At 45.2% G+C, this 22484-nt stretch overlaps 1 protein-coding gene across 1 annotated transcript in view; it reads right to left on the bottom strand.

Moving 5' to 3' along the window:
• AMOTL1 (angiomotin like 1) overlaps positions 1–22484 on the bottom strand; it is a 69127-nt gene that overhangs the window by 39349 nt on the left and 7294 nt on the right. Inside the window, exons 3-4 of the mRNA XM_065882014.1 lie at positions 7941–8232; positions 372–516 (exon numbers count right to left, since the gene is read on the bottom strand). Coding sequence (XP_065738086.1) covers positions 372–516; positions 7941–8232 — 437 coding nt within the window. The remainder of the gene's footprint in view (positions 1–371; positions 517–7940; positions 8233–22484) is intronic.

The raw sequence follows: 22484 nt of genomic DNA on the forward strand, positions 1-22484 counted from the left end.
AGTGTTAACTGTTGGCTTTCAAAGAAGGCAACGAAATGCCTCAGCTTGATGTGACAAGGGTTGTGCATGGAACGTTGGTCTTTTCAGACATTCCCATTCACAACACGAGTCATGTTAAGTACTTTTAAAGCAAGAAGGAGCTGCACACATACTCCCTCCCTGTCAGGGACTCGTGTATAGAGGTTGTCACTTCTCAGGCTCAGTGCTGCAACCTACAACCTACAACGTGAAAAGAACACTTCTGCTCTCTGGTGCCCCTTTCCCAGGGGCTTGGGATTTACAAGGTTATGTAACATAACTTGGGCCTGAAGTCCGGCTGTCAGCAACACGGGGCGTTTAGGGTAGAGAAAACATGAGTGAACTTGACATGCCTCGGAGGTCTCTGTTGAAATCATGGAGCCTTCGAATCTCGCCTTCGAGTTTGTTTCTCATCGCCTTGTCCAGCGACTCTCGCTTGGTGGTAGACTTGACCAGGCTCTCATAGGCTTCCGAGATTCTCTGAAGTTCTTTTTCAAACTGAAAGAAAGAAGCAGCACGAAAGTGAGACTTCTGACATTCCCCGCCATGCCTTAGCTATGCTGATTCTTGGATGCTCCAGTTGTGAAGGCTGTATCTTCAATGCAGCCTTTCTGTGTCTTAAGTTTGTCTACCAAATCCTGCAACCGACTTCACCACGCCCCCATCTGTCTCCCAGCACCATGTTAGGATCCTGTGAATTACAGACTCACAAGTCTGGTGGGACCATCTGATGTCACCTGGTAATAGTCTCTTGGTACAAATATCAGGAAGGGGTGAATTTAAACATAACTTAGGACTTCCCTGGTGGCGCAGTGGTTACGAATCCACCTGCCAATGCAGGGGACACGGGTTTGAGCTCCGGTCCGGGAAGATCCCAATTGGTGCAGAGCAACGAAGCCCACGAGCCACAACTACTGAGCCACGTGCCACAGCTACTGAAGCCGGCGCGCCTAGAGCCTGTGCTCCGCAACAAGAGAAGCCACCGCAATGAGAAGTCCGCGTGCTGCAATGAAGAGTAGTCCCCGCTTGATGCAACTAGAGGAAGCCCGCATGCAGCAACAAAGACCCAACACAGCCAAAGAATAAAATAAAATAAAATGTTAAAAAAAATAATAAACATAAAATAAACATAAACCGTTATATTAAGTATGGCAATTTACAACTATTATTATTTTTCCTAGTTAATGTGAGGGCAATATTAAAGTACAGGAAAACTAAAGGATCACAAGTAGAACCCTAATTTCCTGACTCCAAGTACAGTGCTCTCCTGAGACCCTCCTACCCATCCCCAAAGGAACATAAAATCCACACGAAGAGAGGTTTCATCGCTTAGCCTTGTTATCCCTTTGTCTATGAAATTATCTATATAAAGGACTAATGGATTTGTATCTAACTGTAAACCATAGAAAACCTCTTTATATGTGGGAGTTGGAAGACATGGGATAAAAACCAATATTTTTTTTGTATTTCACGAAATCAAGAGCTGTAACTGGGAGAGCCTTTAATCTACGGCATATATAAATCTATAACAAGTAGCTATAACTGATATAACAGGAGCCTAACATAACAGCACGTTTTAAAGTAGAAATTAATAAATCCCATTTTATTGTTGTATAACATAAATGCAGGAGAAAGCGTAAAGAGTACCTGCAAACCTGGCTACCAAAAGTTGGAATCAGAGGCAAAGTGGCAGGGTTGAGAACACTAGCGCCTCTCCCTGGGCACCAAGAGAACTGCACCGTGTTTTGGTGCCTCCATGGAGAGCTGTCACCATAAGGCAGACACCCCGACTAACGGAACTCCAATTGCCCAGATCAAAAAGTCCCTGCTGACACTCCTATAAGTAATACATACCCTAACAGATACCTATTGCACACTTACTATGTGTCTGGGTGCCAAGGAAACAGATATAAGACAATTCCTGGTCTTTGGGGTCTCACAGCCTAGAGCTGGCCTGTATACAGATACATATGCTTCTACAGTGCAATGTGACAAGGGGTGTGGTGATTTAATGCTATGGTAGCCTAGAGACAAAGTTATTAACTTGGCAGGGGTGAGAAGGGGTTTCTTTAAAAAAGATTTCAGAGAAAATGCCATTTAAAATGAGTCCTGAGGGATGAACAGGAATTTGCCAAGCAGAAAAGAAAAGGCCAAAGGGCTTTGGCATTCTCGGCAGAAGACAGGGAATGACCCAAGACAGAGAGCCACGAAGGAAAGTGCATGTCTCTGACACGACAGGTCATCTGGGGATGACAGCAAGGGGCAAGTGGCCATAAGGAAGGACTTTACAGGCAAACGTAATTGTTGGGGTGTGGGGGGAGAGCTTGGGGAGGGGAGAGAAGCATAAATCGCACCTGAGGTTTTATGGAGATCATATTAAAGGATGGGGTTGCAGGGTGGGTGTAGGGAGAGAAGGCAGGAGAAAGGAGTCCAGGCAAGAAGCGAACATAAACAGTTTAATGACAGGACAAGGGCATGAACCCAGATAACCAAAAGGACAAATTCCAAAGACACTGAAGAGTAGAATCAATAGGTCTCCGTGACTGGTCTGGACGGTAAGGGAGAAAGAAATCACAGACATTCATAGCTTAGAAGACAGAGTAACAAGACTTAACCAAGATAAATGATAAGAGAAACAGGTTTACCTAAACCAAAAGTCTGGTTTTGGAGATACCATGTCTGAAGTGCCTGCAGAACAGTTAGTAGGAAAGAGACGGGTCTGAAAGTCAGGTGGGCAGTTGTTTCACTGTGCATAGATGACAGACGAAGTCACAGAGTGAGACCACTTAGGGAGATCAACAGAAGATCAGAGGGCCAAGGGTGGGAGCGCTGACACTGCAGGAGAAGGCGAGGCAGGAGAACCCAGGAGACAGACTGATGCCAGGGGTGCCATTGCAGCCAGGAACCCAGGAACTTAAAGAAGGAGACCGGATGTGGTCAATGCCCTGGAGGTTACAGACGGAGCCAAGACACATCTGAGGGTTTCCCTGGTGGCGCAGTGGTTGAGAGTGCACCTGCCAATGCAGGGGACACGGGTTCGTGCCCCGGTCCGGGAAGATCCCACATGCCGCGGAGCAGCTGGGCCCGTGAGCCATGGCCACTGAGCCTGCGTGTCCGGAGCCTGTGCTCCGCAACGGGAGAGGCCCCAACAGTGAGAGGCCCGCGTACCGCAAAAAAAAAAAAAAAAAAAGACACATCTGAGAAGAGGTGGGTGAAGAGGCTGGAGGGCATCAGGCCTTCTGCTCAGTGGCCTCCAACCAGGGAGGGGCCCAACGCCAAGGCTCCCTTCGGCACCAGGAGATGTTCCCAAAGGCCTCCTCATAGCAGAGTTGGTTGTTCCACAGTCCCGTCATTTCTACAAAGCCTTTCTATCTCTTGCAAAGATAACATGAATGATTGGTCATGTGGCAGCAGAAAGAACAGCATGTCCTGAATCCTGTTCACAGTTCTACCGCAAATTATGCTCCTTCCTTTTAATTTTGTTTTCAAAAGAGATGGCTCCAAAACATACCACCATTTCTACGCTAATTCCATCTGTAAAAGGTGGCCTTGGTTTTTGGACAGTTGGACCATCCCCATCTAGACCGAAGGCATCACCTAGTCCCCAAGGAAGCTGAGGGCACCAAAAACCCTGAGGTGTCGACCTCTGCAAGCCCAGGGCAACTAGGATGCCTTCCTCAACTAGGCCACCCGTAGGAACTTCCCTCCATCTGATTTCACGTACTTTCATCTGTTGTATTCACCTGACTGGAATTCTGATGCATTTTGTGTCTCTCATTTGACTGTCAGTTACTTGAGGGCAGAAACAGTCCCTACAGCCCCAGACCTGTGCCTTCTTATGACAAAAGTACTGACTGTTTACTCTATATTTATGACTCCTAAAGACAGCCTTGGACATTGATCAAACTACACCTGGCTGTGGATTCTTTCCTTTCATGAAAAGAACTTCCGTCCGCACGCTATAAAGGGAAACTGCAGCGTCCCCAAGACGGCATAGTTTACCGTCTCAGATACTCAGACGGACAGGAACTGGGACAAGGTTACGTGCTTGTAGCTACCAAGAGAGAAAGGGCAAGGGTCATACTTCTGGACAATGTATTTCCTGCAAAAAGCGATACCTGTCGTGGTGGAGACAGATGAGTCTCCTTCAGTGTGACCGGAGAGGACAGAACTACGACTAAACGCAGCAACCTAATGAGATGAGACTGTGATTCAACATATGGAGGAATTTCCTAACCACCTTTCCCAAAAGTCTACCCAGTAGTGAGCTTCTCTTTTCTAGCAACATTCAAGTAAAAAATGAACATCTTCTCTTCGGAGACATGAAGCAAGGCTTTCTAAGGGGTGGGAAACTGGACTAGAATCATTTTAATAATTTTTAGTCTAAAGCTCTACAGTTTCTGACTGTACACTCCTTCAGAAGGAGAACCACACCCTCTTCTTCACATCGGCAGCTCCACAACATCTTAAGTTCCCCTTGATGCGTGTTAGAGGTGGAGGGAGGTGGAAAGGCTGCCTTTGATATACAGACATCTGGGCCAGTTCAGAGTCTGAGGATGATCGTGTGAAGGGGATACTGGGTTTGCCTCCACAGCTCCCATCCTCCCTTACAGCCTAGACATCAGGAAGCTCTTAGGCCAGGCTTGCAAGATCCCCTGAAATCACATGGAGAAGCACTCCCTGGCCCAGAAACAGAACCACGAGCAGAAGGGAAAGCCTCACACAGCTTTCACTGGCATTGCTGCCACGAAGCAAATGCACAGAAAAGTGTCCGGAGAAAAATCTCAGCCCTTCCCAGCTCTAGAAACTGGCTTGTTCCCTGATACCTTCGCCTGCACAGCTCAGGGACCTACAGAATCGAAGACAGGCCTGCCATCCAAGCCTCAGACTGCCCAATCACAGCCACCTCTGTTTCGCTGACAAAAGAAGAGGGTCTTTGCTAAAGCAAGCCCGGGGGGACGGTAAACATGGCGCCCTTTCCCTTCAAACGTCCATCTCCACCCTGATGGCTTCTGAGGCCAACCAGCTCATAGTCTGGCCCAGCTGGAAATTCCATCCATGAACTATGTTTCAGGGAAACTGGGAGGAAAAAGAAGCAAAACGAGTGCCCCAAGGGAAATAATGAAAAACCACTGCTCTTTCTGGGGGTCCCCAGCCACCATTCCAACACTAACAGGGATAATCACTGCCTTGTGCCTCTCTGGAAACGGGTCTTCATTTCCAGGCGGTACTTTGGCAGCCTCTGAGTTTAGTCGTCGTTTCCTGTCGTGCTCCTGGCTCAGTGCACACAGGCAAAGCACCGCAATTAAAAATTCATCTATTTTTGGTTCTGCCCTGGTGATGAATTTCTGCGAGTGCTCCCAAAGCTGTGAGGAAGGACTCTGGGTTGGACGTTCCTGCCAGCACAGGGCAGCCACATCCTACGGTGCAGCACTGTGGTTCCACCCAAGCCGGGGGGCATCATCCCCAAGGAGTAAAGTCACCTCATTGGACAGGCCTCTCTCTAGACCTGAGGCTTAAATAAGCAGCTGCTGAGACACGGCGGAGCAGTGAGGCCTAGGCTAGGATGACCTCGGGAACACAAGCCTTCAACTGTCGAGTCACGGTTTCATGCAGCTCTCTTTCTCTTGGCCCTAGCTGCTGAGAAGAGCTGCGGAACTTAGTGATAAATATGGCAAGTAGCGATCAAAACCTGAGATTTCAAATCGGCAATTCCAGTTCGACATATGACAGGTTAATGAAATACAATATTTATAGAACCATTCATAACATTCAAGGGACTGAAGGAGTCTGGGAATCCAGAAGGGACACAGCTTTTGATTTTTCTCCTTAAGTCATCAAAATGCTTTTGGTCACAAAGTTTAAGAGTCATCCCCTGTACAGGGAAAATGAATCACTGGGAGGCTGATTTTGGTTTTCAAAATAGAAATGGGCATCAACATCAAGAAATAGATGTATAGGGGACTTCCCCGGCGGTCCAGCGGTTAAGATGCCATGCATCCGATGCTGGGGACGCAGGTTCGAACCCTGGTCGGGGAATGAAGATCCCACATGACGTGCGGCCAAAAAAAGAAAAAAAAGATGTATGTTACAGGCCAATAAAAAAGTGTATCTTAATAAAAAGTCAACAAAGAATAACAAGACCTCACAATTTATGCATCCTCCCTGCAACTGTTCAAAAATGTCCATGGAAGAGACAGAGAACCACACTCTGCCCTCAGGTGAGTCTGCGCGGCTCCTGAAAGCACCTGCCATAGGGCTTCATCAGGGAGAAGAAAAACATTACTGATTTCCCAGAAAATGCTGAGTTGGCCCTTCCCAATTTTCAGACTGTACCAGGAAAGAAGCTGCCCCAGGAAGCATCAGAGGCAAGCCTGGGCCTAAGCAGTGACTTCCAGCCAAGGCCAGGAGCCAGCACGTGTTTCCCAACTTCTAAGGGTATGACTGAGGCTGGGAGTGAGGCCGCCATCCTTAGGCAGCCCGCTGGTTCCCGGCTCTCATTTGTTCCCCTCCAATAAAGGCAGCCAGAGTTCTCTGGGCCAAGCCTGGTCTTGACTCCAGGGATTTCCAGACCCTCTCGGTGGAAGCTCTGCACAAATGAGCTGGGGCAGGTCCTTGTCTGTGAATGTTTGCATCATTCCACCCACTGCTCCCAGCCGACTGCTGCCAGCCCTCAGGGAATCACAGGGGCTGACTGTTCTGACTCCCGGACCAGCAGAAAGGCCAGGCTTAACTGAGAGATCAACATTGCACAGAGAACACCATGGGCCAGCCAGAAGCATGTCCTGTTACACAGAACCAAGTGGCAATGCTTCTGTAGCCAGGTGAGTTTACATTCTCACACTTTCTCTTTACAAAAGCGACTGCCCAGGACAGAGAACGCACCCAGACTCTTATGAGATGCCTTCTACCACACATGCCTCCTTGCTTCCAGAAAGGAAACTCGAGTGCCCTGGGGCTCTGCTGCCCGAAAAGATCCTATGACTGGGTGGGATAGGGAGGGTGGGAGGGAGACGCAAGAGCTATACGTATGTATACGTACAGCTGATTCACTTTGTTATATAGCAGAAACTAACACAACATTGTAAAGCAATTATACCCCAATGGAGATGTTAAAAATAAATAAGTAAATAAAATTTAAAAAAAACACAAAAAATTGCTTAAAAAAAAAAAAAAAGATCCTATGACTTTTGCCCCTCACCTCTTCCTTTCTACCTGCAGCATTTCAGGTGCTGGCATGTGGGTCATCATGAAATCACTGCCTGTGATTTCACTCTCGCTGGATGTCTTCCTGCTGACTTTGGCTTTCAGCGTAAAGCCCTAAGAATGAAGGCTGCCGTACATCCTAATATTCCCACGACAATGACACAGGCTGGAATTACGCAGCATCTCCCCACCTGTTAAGTCATAGCATAAGGAGAGCACGCAGTAACCTGTACTCTGCCCTCAGTGCTGAGACATCGCTGCTTTTTGCAGAAACCAGCTAATGAAACCAACATGGCAATCACAAGGTTCCTGTCTGAGATACCAGATTGAAAGGAAAAACCTGTCTCTCTCAACTCACTGCTTTGTGTTACTCTCGGTGTCCCCTTTTCCACACTGTCCATCTGGGGAAATGCTACTCAGCCTCTGAGTCTCAGGTCCAGGGGCACCTCTGCTGCCCCTCCTGCAGCCTCTTGATGTCCTACTGCAGGTTTAACTTACGCAACTCTACCCCTTTTGGACTATAAGCTCCTCCAAGGCAGGCACCGTGGCATATTTATTTTTGTCTCCCTAAAGCCTTGCTCGGTGCCTGGTATAAAAAGGGGTCTAGTTAAACTGTGGCCAGTGAGTCAGGGAGTCAACCCCCCACGGGCAGGTAAGGAATTGTGTTCCCCTTCCAGAGAACTTTCTCCCTCCCCTCCCCTAGGGAAGTCCGGTACCTTGTGGAGCTTGTCGGTGTTGTCGTAGTAACTCTGAAGTTCCTGGTGCAGCACCCGGTTCTCCTCCGTTAGGATCTCCACCATCTGCTGGGCTCGCTCCACGATCGCAAATGCATCCGGACCAAGCTGCTGGCTGGGGGAGGCGGCTGGCGTGGGCTGCGAGGCTGCCAGGGTCATTGGAGGTGGAGGTGGCAGGGACACCGAGTGCAACGGCCCGCTGACGGAGGAGTTCTGGGAGGACATCGGGCTGTGCTGCTGCACCGTTGACGGGAAAGGAAGCTGGCAGGGGCGGCTGCAAGGGAACAGAAGACCAGCAGTCAGACCCCAGGGCCGTGGTGGGGAGAGGAGGGAAGCCCAACCACACGGGCACTATGGCTGGTTTCTACTGCCAGGGGTCGTCACTGACGCACGGTCCAAGCTAGGTTGACTGAAGCAGCTTCAACCCTCCATCCCACAGATATTTAATGCGCTCTCCCCATCGGAATCAGCACTGCTCTGGTCACTGAGGAAAGAGTGGACCAGACAGACAAGGTCCCTGATCTCATGAAGCTTGCGTTCTCGGGGAGAGAGACCGGCACACCATCACACGATAAACACACAAAGCCAGGTACTGAAAAGTAATGAGCCCTCTCCAAAGAATCAGGGGGACAGGGACAGGGAATGACTGAGTGGCTAGGTCATACCGAAAGGTCAGGGGTGGACGCTTGAGTCGAAGTCTGTTGACAGACAGGAGGAAAAAGTGGCTGGGGGCAGGGGGTAGAGAAGTGGGAAAAGTGTTCCAGGTAGAGGTATCGCCTGCGAGTGGGGCTTAAGGCAGGACTTAGAGGAGAAGATCAACTGGAAGAAAGCAAGTCGATACAGAGCACAGCCAGCAAAAGCAGCACAGGCTAAGGCCAGCGGGATGGGCGAGGGTCCTTGTGAGCCAAGGGCAGCCCTTCCCTTAGAGTGTGAAGCAGGGCCAGTGGGGGAGCTGCTTCCACTCTGAGTGGTGTATAGATGGGATGTACGTTGGCAAGGGTGGACCAAAGGTGCCCAGTGAGGAGGCCTGGGTGTGGTCAAGGTGAGACCTAACAAAGGCTCAGAGGGTAGCAGCAGAAAAGAAATAGTACATGGATCTGTGGTATGTTTTATTTATATTACGTATGGGGAGAGGGAAAGTGAGAAAAAATTTAAAATTACTCCTAGATTCTGGGGTCCACACAAATGGACAAGGGTACCATTTAATGAAATGGGAAAGTCTTAGGGAAGGAACAAACTTTGTGTGTTCTGATTTGCTGAGATAAGGAGGTCTGAGGATCAAAAGTCTGATTTTAACCAGGTTAAAAAGAACACACAGGTCTTCCCTGGTGGCGCAGTGGTTGGTAGTCTGCCTACCGATGCAGGGGACACGGGTTCGTACCCCGGTCCGGGAAGATCCCACACGACGCGGAGCGGCTGGGCCCGTGAGCCATGGCCGCTGAGCCTGCGCGTCCGGAGCCTGTGCTCCGCAACGGGAGAGGCCACAACAGTGAGAGGCGCGCGTACCGCAAAAAAAAAAAAAAAAAAAGAACACACAGAGGTGTCCCTTGATGGTTCAAATTCTGGGTACTAGCTCCTTTACTTGAATTTCCACCTTCTGTTGCCCCTCCCTACCGATCCCCTCCTCACGATTCTGCTAACCTGTTTCATAAGGATCACTGTATTTTCTTTCAGCCTAAGCCAAGGGCTCCTAACGACAACTCCTATAGGTATAAACAGCAAAGACAGTCTTGGCCTCTAGTTTTCCAACCACGGCTGTCGCTCTTCTGCAGACTTGGGAGAAATGGTTTTCTTGCTGCCCCCTTCAACCTTTAGGTCTCAGTCTGGGAACTGGGGTGCCAAGAATTAGCAGCAAGCCCCAAATCATCAACTTTCTATATCAAGGGGTTGAGATCCTTCTACTCCGTAACAGTTTCCTGTGCCACTTCCCATTACTTGTGGCCATCCGTGGCCAAAACTCTCAGAGCTACTACGCTTTTCCTCGGGAGCTCATCTGGCCTTATGTTTCCTTTTGAGTATATTTGCTGGAATGTTTTCGGACCCTGTCAGCCTCCATAGCTCTCAGTTTGTAAGTACCTCTTAGGGCATTTTAAGAATCCTCTGAATGCTGACTCCTGGCAGCTAAATGTCAAACTCTCTAGCAGAAAAGTTAACAACGGTCACCTTAGCCCTCCCTACATGGAGACGCAGTTACTCCTAAAGACGACCTCAAAAGGAACCCAGCAGATCCCGCCAGAGTGACTAACCACTAGCTCTGCTCTGGTAACCAATGTCAGAGCACTCCACCAGGGCTTAGGAGATAGTTCCCAACTAGATTTCCTTATGCCTTCGATCTAGGCGCCCCATCCATTTCATGTTAAAATAGCTGGGATCTAAGTTCCCCAAGTCAAGGTAGAGAACCATGGAGCTCAATGTGGTTCTTTACTCCTTAAGTGTCTCAGATTTCAGAAAGGAGTGCTGTCGATGGGGAAGTGTAAACCCTTCCTCCTCCCTCCCTCTCCACACCTATTATTGAATACTTAACTATCTGGCCGTTATGAAATACAACGTTTCTGCATTCTGATGAATCTGTGCCCCTTCCACACTGAAGTGTATGTGAATACATGTCGCCCCGTGTGTATGAGGAGGTCTGTGTGTACAAAGTCCAACTCCATAGCGAGAGTGAGATGCCCCTGGTTGCTCTTCACAACGCCCAACTTTCACCCCAGATCACAGGACCTCCTATCAGTCGTGGACCCAGAAAACCATAGATCCTTAGTGAGTACGTGCATTCCCACAGACTGGCTAAATACTACGGTGCAGTTTTCGTGGATAGAGGTTACCTTGGCAAGAGACAAAATGCCACAAATTACACTGCCTCAATTCAAAGGCAGACACCCATCCCTACCTCCTCGGTTCTCCCTTCTCACTTCATCCAATGCGAATGACAAGCATGGCGCGTCTCCTTGGAGCTCAAGTGGGCACAGATGAGGCATCCGGGCTTGCCTTTGACCCAGGCAGCTTCAGGCTGGGGCTTCTACCTTTTAACATTTATTGGGCTCTGGGATTTGGAACTCACAGTCAGTGATAGGCTTATCTTCTCGGTAATCCTTTTCCTTTATATAAGAAAAAGGGAGGTTTTTCATAATGTCAGCCTAAGCCACCCACGACAGTGACGAGTTACCTGAGTGGCAATGCAGGAAAAGGGTGTCTGCCAAGCTTGGAGACAGAAAGAATGGGTTTTTCAAAATGGGAAGTCTTCTATTAAATAGAGAACACCGGCCTCACAAAATAACTCGGTGACACATTCAAGAAGCACCGTATTACAATGGACGACGTGCAGCCAGGAGAGCAAACCTCTGTTCCGCGGCTTCGCTACTCAGCCAGCTGGGGCTGGTAGGCTCAAAGGTCTGTACAAGGCAAATCTGGCTGAGGGTAATGAAGAGGAAAGAATGGTGGGGGAGGGCCGGAAAGTGTCACGATCATACCAGTGCTATGAAACAAGCTATCCCCAGCTTCCAAAGAACGCTACTGATCAGCCACCAGCAGGATAAACCCTTCCTCATAAGGGACACAGAGAAAAGGGAAAAAGGGGAGAAGGGAACCAACATTTACCGAGAAACTACTTGTGAATAGAATTCTATGCCACAATCTTCTATTCGTGAGCCTACTCCCCCTGTTAGAAAGTGAAGGCAGAGAGCTAGGTTACTTGACATTATGTGCCTCCTGGGACCATCCACCACTTGGCTTATTGTTAAAGGACTTACGGAGTTAATATGTATAAAGCCAGGCACAAATTAAGCAGTGGACAAATGTTAGCTATTATCACCATTATTGTAATTATCATCATCTATATCCCAGAGCCTAGCCCTGAGTGTGGCTTTCATGAGCAGTCCAATAATTTTTTTCGGTTATGGCTGACATTCACCGGGCACTTTTTACGTACCAGTCACTGTGGTACGCACCACTACATGCACCATCTCATTTTGACCTTTACGATTGCCTTATAAAACAGGCATCTTCGTCAAGGCTCTGTATTTAGATGAGAACGCAAGGGACAAGATGGTAAGTAACCTGCAAAATGGAACAGAGATAATAGAAACATAAAGGAGAATCAAAGCCCAGGCTTTTCAGTTTCAGAGTCCTTGTAGCTCACTCTTGCCCTGAACAGACCAGGTGAAAGCAGGGAGGGAAGGCAGCCACCCCTTGTCCTCTGCTCCTGCGTTCCTGTGGCTCAGTCTGAGCCACCACCACATCCATGGCTCACATCCTAACAACAGCATCACAGCTTTTTGTAGGCTTGAGTCACCTCGGGGGAAGCATGAAGGCTAGAAACCTGCCCCTGAGTTGTCCTCTTGGACTGTTACTTACCTTCAACATTATTATCTTTCATAGGTTAATGTCCCTTCTACAGAGAGCATTCAACTCACATTTATTGAGGGTCTATGCCATCTGCCAGTTAGCACATTTCATCACCTTGCTTAATCCTCACACAAACCAAGGCAGGACCACCAACAGGTCCTGCTCCTTTCTCAAGGAACCAAATGAGCCTTGGGACACCACAGAAAGTGACCTCTTCCCACATGCCACTGAACTGACCAGTTATTTAAATACGTCTGAGCAGGGCTGAAAAAGCCTCTTTGCCCCAAGCCCACAGTGATGTATTAGAAACAAGAATCAAGGAGCATTTAAAGAGCCACATCTAAGAGACAAAATAGGGGGTCATACTGGGAAGTCGTGCAGGCTGGTCTTCCATCGTCAGTGACTTGGACCACCCCAGGCCTAGCCTGACCCCAGAATCTGCACCCGCTTCTTACTTCCAAACTTACAACCTTGCCTGAATCACACACCTGACAACCTACCTTCTCTTGAATTTTTAAATACGATATTATTTAATTTTTTATGCATGTGTGTATTATTCTCCCTAATTACTAGCATGCATGTTTTTTTGAGGGTAGAAAAGCATGACTTATACTAAGCTGGTACCCAGTACATTTTTGTCAATTGATTTGGCCCTTGAACCCAAGAGCAAGTTAGGAGACCATATATGCTCGATGCACTTTCAAAGACTGACTCAACCTTCAACATTGTTTTATTAAGGAAGAGACCTCTGGTATTTAGATTGGTTCTGGATCACATAGGTAGAATCTCCAATCATGACATTGCCAATATAATAACATAGCTCCAAGTCACTGCCGTTCTCATGTATTGAGTTGTCACAAAATGCAGCTCAAAACTGAAGTGACAATGTTATCTGGACTGGGGAAACGAGGTCATTGGAGACAGCTAATCAACATCCATTTGCTTCTCTCTGCATACAGTAAGCTTCATAAATAAGCTTGTTTAAATGTATGTGTTTACATTATACCTGTACTAAATGTGCCATGAATAGCACTTTACATCCACTGTCATTCCATTCTCACAAGCTTGGGCATTCCCTGCTGTCACACCATATATTATTATTCTGTTTTTAAAGTATGCAAACTAAGGCTCAGAGGATCACAAACCAGAGATCTCAGTCTTTATGAAGCAAAACAATGGGCTATGAACTGGGGGTTGGAACCCGCATACTCCCACCACACCAGGGCTTTTGCCCCATGTTGGTACAGGAGAGCACTGTTCCTTAATATGGGGTCTCTTTTCCCTGCTTCTGCTTCCTTCTAGCCAAGTAACCATGGGCAAGTTTTTAACTTCTTCGTCACCTTTAAATGGTGATGATAACAGTATCTACCTCAAGAGTTGTTGTGAGAATTAAATGAGATAATGCATGTAAAGCACTGCACATAGTGTCTATCATTAGGAAACTATTGATACTTAATAACTGTTAGCCTCTTCTATTATCACACACTGCTAACGGGTGTTAGGAGAAAGGCAAGGGACAAATGCACCCTTGGGTGTCGCTTCCTCTTCAAACACTATGTGTTGAGAATCCCAGTCCCTAACAGTAAAGCTTCAACAAGGAATAAAAGCAAATGCTAGCACCACAGAATCTTCCATTTCTGAACTGTTTGCTTGCAGTGCAATGCAGAACAAGAGTATAAAGGTGATGCCTGTACACGTCAGGACACTCTCTCTTGAACACAGATTCTCACTTTCTTCTAGACCTGTGCTGTCCAAAATAGTAGCCACAAACCACACGTGGTTACTGAACACCTGAAATGTGACTCATCTGAACTGAGATGTGCAGGAAGTATAAAAGGCACATCAAAGTTTGATGACAGTACAAAAAATGTAAAACATCTCATTAATAGTTTTTTATGTTGATTACCTGTTGAAATCATAATATTTTGCATATAATGGGTTAACTAAAACATGTATCTAAAATTATGTTTTTAAATGGATTAACTAACTGTATGGAGGTTCCTTAAAAAACTACAACTAGAGTTACCATATGATCCAGCAATTCTACTCCTGGGCATATATTTGGAAAAGACACATGCACCCCAATGTTCATAGCAGCACTATTTACAATAGCCCAAATATGGAAGCAACCTAAGTGTCCGTTGACAGATGAATGGATAAAGAAGATGTGGTATATAAGCACAATGGAACATTACTCAGCCATAAAAAAGAAAGAATGTCATTTGCAGCAATATGGATGGACCTGGAGATTATCATACTAAGTGAAGTAAGTCAGACAAAGACAAATATCATATGACATCACTTATATCTGGAATCTTAAAAAATGATACAAATGAACTTATTGACAAAAAACAGAAACAGACTCACAGACATAGAAAACAAACTTACAGTTACCAAAGGGGAAGGCAGGGAGGGATAAATTAGGAGTTTGGAATTAGCAGATACAAACTACTATATATAAAATAGGTAAACAACAAGGTCCTACTGTATAGCACAGGGAACTATATTCAATATCCTGTGATAAACCATAATAGAAAAAAATATTTTTAAAGAATGTATATATGTATGTATAACTGAATCACTTTGATGTACAGCAGAAAGTAACACAACATTGTAAGTCAATTATACTTCAATTTTTAAAAATGGTTAACTAAAACATGTCTTTTAATTAATTTCACCTGTTTCTTTTAACTTTTTAAAAATGTGGCTGCAGGAAAAATTTTAATTAGATATGTGACCCAGATTACACTTCTTTTCTTTTAAGGATGTCAATGTCTTTATTTTTTTTAATTTAGCCATTTTATTTTTTAAAAATTTTTATTGGTGTGTACTTGATTTACAGTGTTGTGTTTGTTTCTGCTGTACAGCAAAGTGAATCAGTTATACACTGATTCTTTTAGATTCTTTTCCCATATAGGTCATTACAGAGTATTGAGAAGAGTTCCCTGTGCTACACAGTAGGTCCTTATTGGTTATATATCTTATATATAGTAGTGTGTATGTGTCAATCCCAATCTCCCAATTTATCCCACCCCTCCTTCCCCTCCTCACATTATATTTCTATTGTTGAGCACTGCTCTAGTCCACATTGCATGAACACCAGAAGGCCTCATTTTGGAGACAATTCCAGAAATCAGTGAGCAACAAAACAATTCATGCAAACAGACTAGCAGTCCCCACTCTACTGTCCCCAGATCCCCAAGCATCAATGGTGATCAGCAAGCTATATTCAATGTATTAAACTATATATTTATCTACAATTAGGCCATGATGCTAACATTTAATAAGTATGGCTTGTGTGACTGACAAAAATTGTCCAAAACACAACAGGAAAAGAAACATCAATGGATAAACAGACGAAGGATATGATCAAGTAATTCAGAAGAGAAAATGCAAACAGCTAAATACATTTCCTAAAGCAAACTTATTAGTAGAGAAGTAAAATCAAGACAACTGTTTTCCATTTATCAACATTAACAATTCAGTTCAATGAATGTTTACTGAGCCTCTAAGCAAAGATTCTTTAAAATTCTCAAGATATGATACATATTAGCATTTCACCTGAGTAAAAAATAGTATATAGAAAAATGACTAGAAGGAACTATGACAAAAGGTCAGAATGACTATCTCTAGGTGATGAAATTAGGGATGTTTTTTCACTCTTCATATTTTTCTGTTCTTTATACAATTTCTACAATGAACACGGATGACTATTCAAAAAAATTTTCACTAAGTAATATATGTTATAGAAAAATTAGAAAATAGAGAAAAATTAGAAAATAAAGATAAGCCAAAAAATGAGAAAAATTAGAAAATAAAGATAAGCCAAAAAAATCAGCAGTTATTCTAATAATCAGAGAAAGTAAACAAAATAAAATAAAAGAATTTTAAAATGAGATGAAAATAACAGGGCTTCTTGGCTGTGAAGAGGTTCAAATTTTAAGACTTCTCACTCAATAAAAATACCTCTTATTTACCTAGAGATTTCCAACTTAGAGTATTTTCTTATAATTTTCTAACCCTCAAAGCAACAGTGAATGGAGTATTTAACAATGGTTACGGCTGGATAATGGGACTGCAGGTAATTTCTATTTTCCTTCTTTTTTTTTTTTTTAGGGAGTGGAGGAAGTGGGAGTTATCTATATTTCTAGATTTTCTACAATGAACATGTTTATTTATGTAAGGAAGAAAATCAGTTAGTTTTAGGAAAAATCAGCTGTAACAAGCTGCACATAAGGAAACTGAGTCTCTGAGAACTTATTCAATTTGCTACAAAGTGGGAGAGCCAGGACTCAAAACCCCTCACATCTTCTTTTCCCAAACCCACAGCCTTCCCACCTGGATCTCTTTGGTGGTGCAGACACGAGACTCATAAATGTTCAAATTGAGACTAGGGTCTTGGGTAAGCTAATATCAAAATTATTGCTATGCAGGATGCGTATGGATAATCCTCCTGTTTGGAGAAGCCACTCATTTAATGCATTGCTGCGGGAACTGTGTTAGATTTCCTGAGAAAGTAAGCTGAACTTGACCCTAGCCTTTTGAAATTCCCACACTGCAGAGTTGCTTCTCACAATAAACAGGGCATTTTATTTGGCTCATCCAGCCATAATTCAGCTTAAAAATTATACAAACTCCTGAGTTTTAATGCTGGTATTCAAAACACATGTTTAGCTAGTGGAATTTATTTTTTTTAATTTATTATCGTTACTATTATTTTTTGCGATACGCGGGCCTCTCACCGTTGTGGCCTCTCCCGTTGCGGAGCACAGGCTCCGGACGCGCAGGCTCAGAGACCATGGCTCACGGGCCCAGCCGCTCCGCGGCATGTGGGATCTTCCCGGACCGGGGCACGAACCCGTGTCCCCTGCATCGGCAGGCGGACTCTCAACCACTGTGCCACCAGGGAAGCTCTAGCTGGTGGAATTTAAATAACACTCCCTGGCCTCACTTTTGTTAAGAGCAACGCATAGCTGTTAATCCAATAGCCTTGGGTCTAGCTCACATTTTGATGCCACATAGCAATTCATTTTCATAGGTGTCTAAACTGCAAATCAGCACTTTGCAAACACACTTACTCCAAAAATCCTCCTTCCTCCTCCAGCCGTTTCCAACTCAGAGTAAGACCGGACCACCAAACACTCTTTCCTGTACTACAGCACATTCCAGACCTCACGCCCACCCAGAGGTAAGACCTGCTCTTTAGCCTGTATCTTTATGCTTGTTCACGTTGTAAACTGCATTCTGCCTGCACTGTTGGATCGATGTGTGTTCTTGGGGAGAGGCTTTCTCTCTCTCTAATTCGCCACATGTGCCCCAGGGCTGTGTCCTCTTTGCTCCCTCCCTCCTCCCTGCACTGTCTTTTGACATGTTCCCAGAGAGCATCAGGAACTTTGACTCTATGCTAAATAAAACCACACCAGGAGGTTTATCTAGGGGAAAATGTACAGGGCATTTTTTAAAGGAAAACATGAGCGATTTTGGGAGACCAGTCACACTATAGGGTCCCTCCATTAGTGCAGGAAACTGCGAGCCCCTGGCACTGATGGGAAGGATGGTGGTGGTGATGCCGGCTTGCGAAGAGAAGGAGCAAATGTGCTCTGTGGAAGGGGATCCACGGCACCGCTGGCTCTGACGTCATCTTGTAAGAAGATGCTTGTATCAGCCCAGGACAGAAGGGCTGGGTCAAATGCCACCACTCCTTGCTTTTATAGTATCTATCTACACACCAAGAATAAAATGAATACATTCATAGATGAATAAACTATCAATAAACAGTTACCACTCTTTCCTCTGCCTCTGGGAAGCTAGTAAATCAAACCCCATATGCTGAAAGGCAAGATTCAGCTAAGATAAAGGGCAGAAAAGGTAATGGACAGGCAGGAAGAGAGTGCCTTTCATTGACAGAAGTCATTTTTAGTCTTTTTCTCATACTGCCTGAAACATAAAAAATCATAAAAATCACTAAAAGAGTATTTAGCATCTTCCATAACTGAAACCTTCTGCTAAACACAGGCTAAAGCAAACAACTCCACGTACTGCTGGTATACTGCTTCACAGTCCCCGACCTCCAAATGAAAGCAAACCAAAGACAGCCGAAGCTCACAACCTACAGCTGTCAGCAAGGTTCAGTGTGCTCCTAAGTCTTCCGAGGTATCTGGAGAGAAAGGGGATCCTGGTCCCAGGGGGGCGGAACACAGGCTGGACATCAGGTGTGACATATAAATCTGATTAGAAATTCACCGGCTAAGTGACACCAAATAAAACCGGAAATCCTTGGCAGTGGTTGAGTGTTTACACTCATGGGAGAGGCACTGTGTGGCAGAGAGGTCCAGGGCTGCACCCCGGCTCCCGCACTTCCAATCTGGTGCCCGTGACTAAGTTACTTTAACCTCTCTCTCTCAGCCTAAGTTTTTATCATATCATAAATCCCCATATCATAAAATGGGGATATTCAGAGTATCCATCCCTGAGAACTGTTTTGAAGGTGTAGGAGGAGGACCCACACCGTGCCTGAGGCCTCTGCTACCACTGCCTCTGTTCCATTGTTACCTGAGAAGGGTGGAGATGGAGTTCCAGAAACTGGAAAATCAGAGCAAGTATTAGAGAAAACAGGTTTTAGTTTATTCTGAAGCCATGAAAATATACAGATCACATGAACACAAAAATACCAAGGGCCAATTTTCAAAATCAAATCAACCTAACTAGTCAAATACACGCCCCCCGCCAAATTAACCAAGCTAATAATTGCAAATGAAAATTAAAAATTAACACAATTTGCCTATTACATTAGCAAAGTTTTTGTAATTATAATGACTAATGTTGGTCATAGGGCAGTGAAACAGGCACTATAATATTTTCATAAAATTATCTGGTATCAGAAGTCATTAAATATTTAACTAAAATTTACCCAATAATTTCATTTCTAAATAATGATGCCTAAAGAAGCAAACCAAAATATGAAAAATTCGATGTGCATGATGATGGTCTCTATACTATTTATAGAGAAAAAGATGTAAATATATAATTTATGAAATATTATGCAGCAATAGAAAGGATGGTTATGAAAACAAACATTGTAGAAAAAAACTTGTAATATAATACTATCTAAAAAGAGCTAAGATACTAAACGGAATATAATCTATGATTACAACATGTGAAAAAATTAATTTGTACAGGGAAAATGTTAACAGTGGTTGTATTAAGAAAGTAGGATACTTTAAATAATCTTTTAGCATCTTTAGTTTCCACTTTGGGAAATATGGACAGATTTCTTTGGAAAACAAACATACATTTGACAACTGTGCTCCAAACTGCTTTGATGAAAATCAGATCATCCACTGGTATTCATTCGTGCATTCACTTCCATTAACAGTACAGACTGCGTAAGCCAAGTCACAACTCTTAGAAGTGCTCTGTTTCCACAAAATGTGTCAGCGTTAATATCAAAATTCTTCCTTTTCTTTATTTTTTTTAAAGCCTAATTCTCCAGAGAACAACCTGTCCAATTCTCACCTTGTCCTTATTTATATCCATTTCCACTTTCAGGTTGAAGGAAACGGAAGAAAGGGCAGGAACTAAACCATTGTCTCTATCCATGGCCACTCATGGTCCCCGGAGGTCCCCACCAGCCACCCCAGTGGGGCCAGGTTGCCCTAGTCCTTCCATCTCCCCAGCCTCACTAGCACGCTCACAAAAAAGGCCAAGGTGTGCAAGTCAAGTACACCTTGACTGGTGGTCTCTCCGTGGGGTTTCCCACAAAAGGAGCCCATAAGCCACCACATCTCCCATCATTCGCAGATCAGAGCAGGTGAGAGAATTTGTAAGCTATGGTGACTCAGTAATGAAGGCAAAAGAACTCCAGGTTCTTCCTCATCTTATCTTAAGCTCTATGCTCTTTGGACCTTTCCACCTCTAGGCAAAACGAACTGAAGTCTCGACAGGCTGATGGGTTGGATCAGAACACTGAACATTCACAACATACTGAGGCCATTTTTGCAGCACACGGCCCAGACGTGGACCCGGTAATCTCAGTCAGACTCAGAAGAGTCTGAGATTACTGAGTCTCTCCGACTCAGAAGAGTCTGCGATGTATTGACCCAACAGCCCGCAGCTTCCCAAACCATCACTATTAATGACAAACTGATAACCCGTTAAGCATAAGGGAATGTGTCAGTGAAATTAAAAGGAGCCCTGCTCTTCTCATGGGTCAAAGATAACTTGAACATCAGACACTGCTGAACTTCAGATCCAACCCTTGGAGCTCAGGCCACACTGAAGGTGTCTGAAGCAGGGCTGGTGTGGACGCAACTTTGTTTACCCTGTCGGCCAAAGGTTGCACTGCTGGAGTCATGCTGGCTAGGCGTGGGCAGGCTCACAAAGGCGCCTTGGAGCTCTGAGGTCCAGCCTCAATGGCCTGTCTGGTACGTCTTCTGGGACATTTTGATGTGTCATGTGGACCCAGCTGTCAAGCCTGGCAATCAGGTCAAATCCTTCATACATTTCTTCTTCTTTTTGATGTCATAACTTTGAGACAAATGACACCGCCCACCGATAACCGGGTAGCCCTCCAGGAAGGGCTTCCCTCCTCCCCTCACTGTGTCTCCCACTCGCAGCACATCTACTACCAAGTGACAAAAAGCAAAATGATCCACTTTATGCATTGCCATTTAACAAAGAACAAAGCCGAGCAGAAGGAAGGAGGCTTGATCTGGGGATATTTTCACTTTCTATCAGGCTCTAGAGGCCGACTTAAACAAATGCGAACTATCACAAACCAAACTCTGATATGATTCTGGGATAAACATCATGGATTATTTAACTCTGACAAATCAATGTTCTAAACACCAGAGATCTGAAGATTTCTTTTTCTTCTTCAAACCTGATAGTTTTTAAGTTTAAATTTCTCCCTGGCTTAAGGAACCATAAAAGGGTAGGAATAAGAGCCCTCCCAGGCCCCATCTTGATTCCCCAGTGGGGTCAGACTGTGCCCACTGAGTTCTCCTGCCTGTCAGGGGCCTAAAGGTTGGCATAGTGCTTCACAGCTGCCATCCCCCACCGAATGCAGGGAAATGCGTCAGCAGCTGGGAAGTAAGTGGCAGGCCGATCAGCCAGCTCTCTCTCTCTGCCAAGGCCCAGTCACTCCCTTTTTGCAAGATGTACGGCCAAAGTATGCCCTGCACACTGCCATTGGGGTGGCACGGGGAAACCTCAGCTCATTTGATTTAGAAACAGATGAATAAAGCCTTTGGTGAGAATGAAGACATATCCATGATAGGCAGTGGCCACTTGTCTTCTCTTCCCATGCTCCATGCTCTCCCTGAGCAGAGCAAGCTCAGAAACATCTAAATGCTGGCGATTCCCAAATGTGTATCTCCAGACCCAGTTTCTCTCCTGAGAGCTTGTTTTCCAGTTGCCTTATTTCCAGCTGCCCTATTATTCCTCAACGTCCACAGCTAATCAATCATTAAATGATATCAATTCTATTTCTCTTAGCATATAAGGCTCCCCTATACCTATGTCCTCAAACCTAGGTCACCCTCACCAAGTCTTATCTGGACAATTGACTCCAGTCCCTGAGGCCCTCCTGGCCTCCAGTATCCCCTTCCTCGCCTCCAGTATCCCCTTCCTCTAATTCATCCCTCGCTGCCATTGAAGTCAGCCTAGTAAACATCAACACAGTATCTACTGGAAAACACTGGTTCTCCTAATTGTTTATGGATAAATTCTGAACTCTTTAGTATGACAGTCAAAGACCTTCAGCAACCGGTCTCAACTTCCCTGTCCAAACACACCTTCTGCTACTTCTTACCCCACCAGTGCTCTGCCTTATTGCAGCTCATGCCCGGCAAAACCTCCAAAGCTTTTTGTCTGAAGAAACGGCATCTCCCCTGCATAGTACCTACCGCTACTTCACCTCTACCCCACAGCTCTTATTTATTCTTCAAGACCCAACTCAAATGTCACCTCCTCTGTGAAGCTCTCCCTAAGCCCTACAGCTGTGAGTCACACTACCCTCTCTGGTGCCCTAACGCTCTCTGCATATTTCTATCCTAAAACAGCACACTGCACCACGAGGATCTGTTAAGATGCTGGTTTCCCCCAAGACGATGCTGGAAGGACCTTGACGGTAGGAACCATATCTTTATCTCTGGACCAGGTACAGGGTTGCACAGAATACACACT

The sequence above is a fragment of the Phocoena phocoena genome, chromosome 8, assembly GCF_963924675.1.
Source record: "Phocoena phocoena chromosome 8, mPhoPho1.1, whole genome shotgun sequence".
Taxonomy (NCBI): domain Eukaryota; kingdom Metazoa; phylum Chordata; class Mammalia; order Artiodactyla; family Phocoenidae; genus Phocoena; species Phocoena phocoena.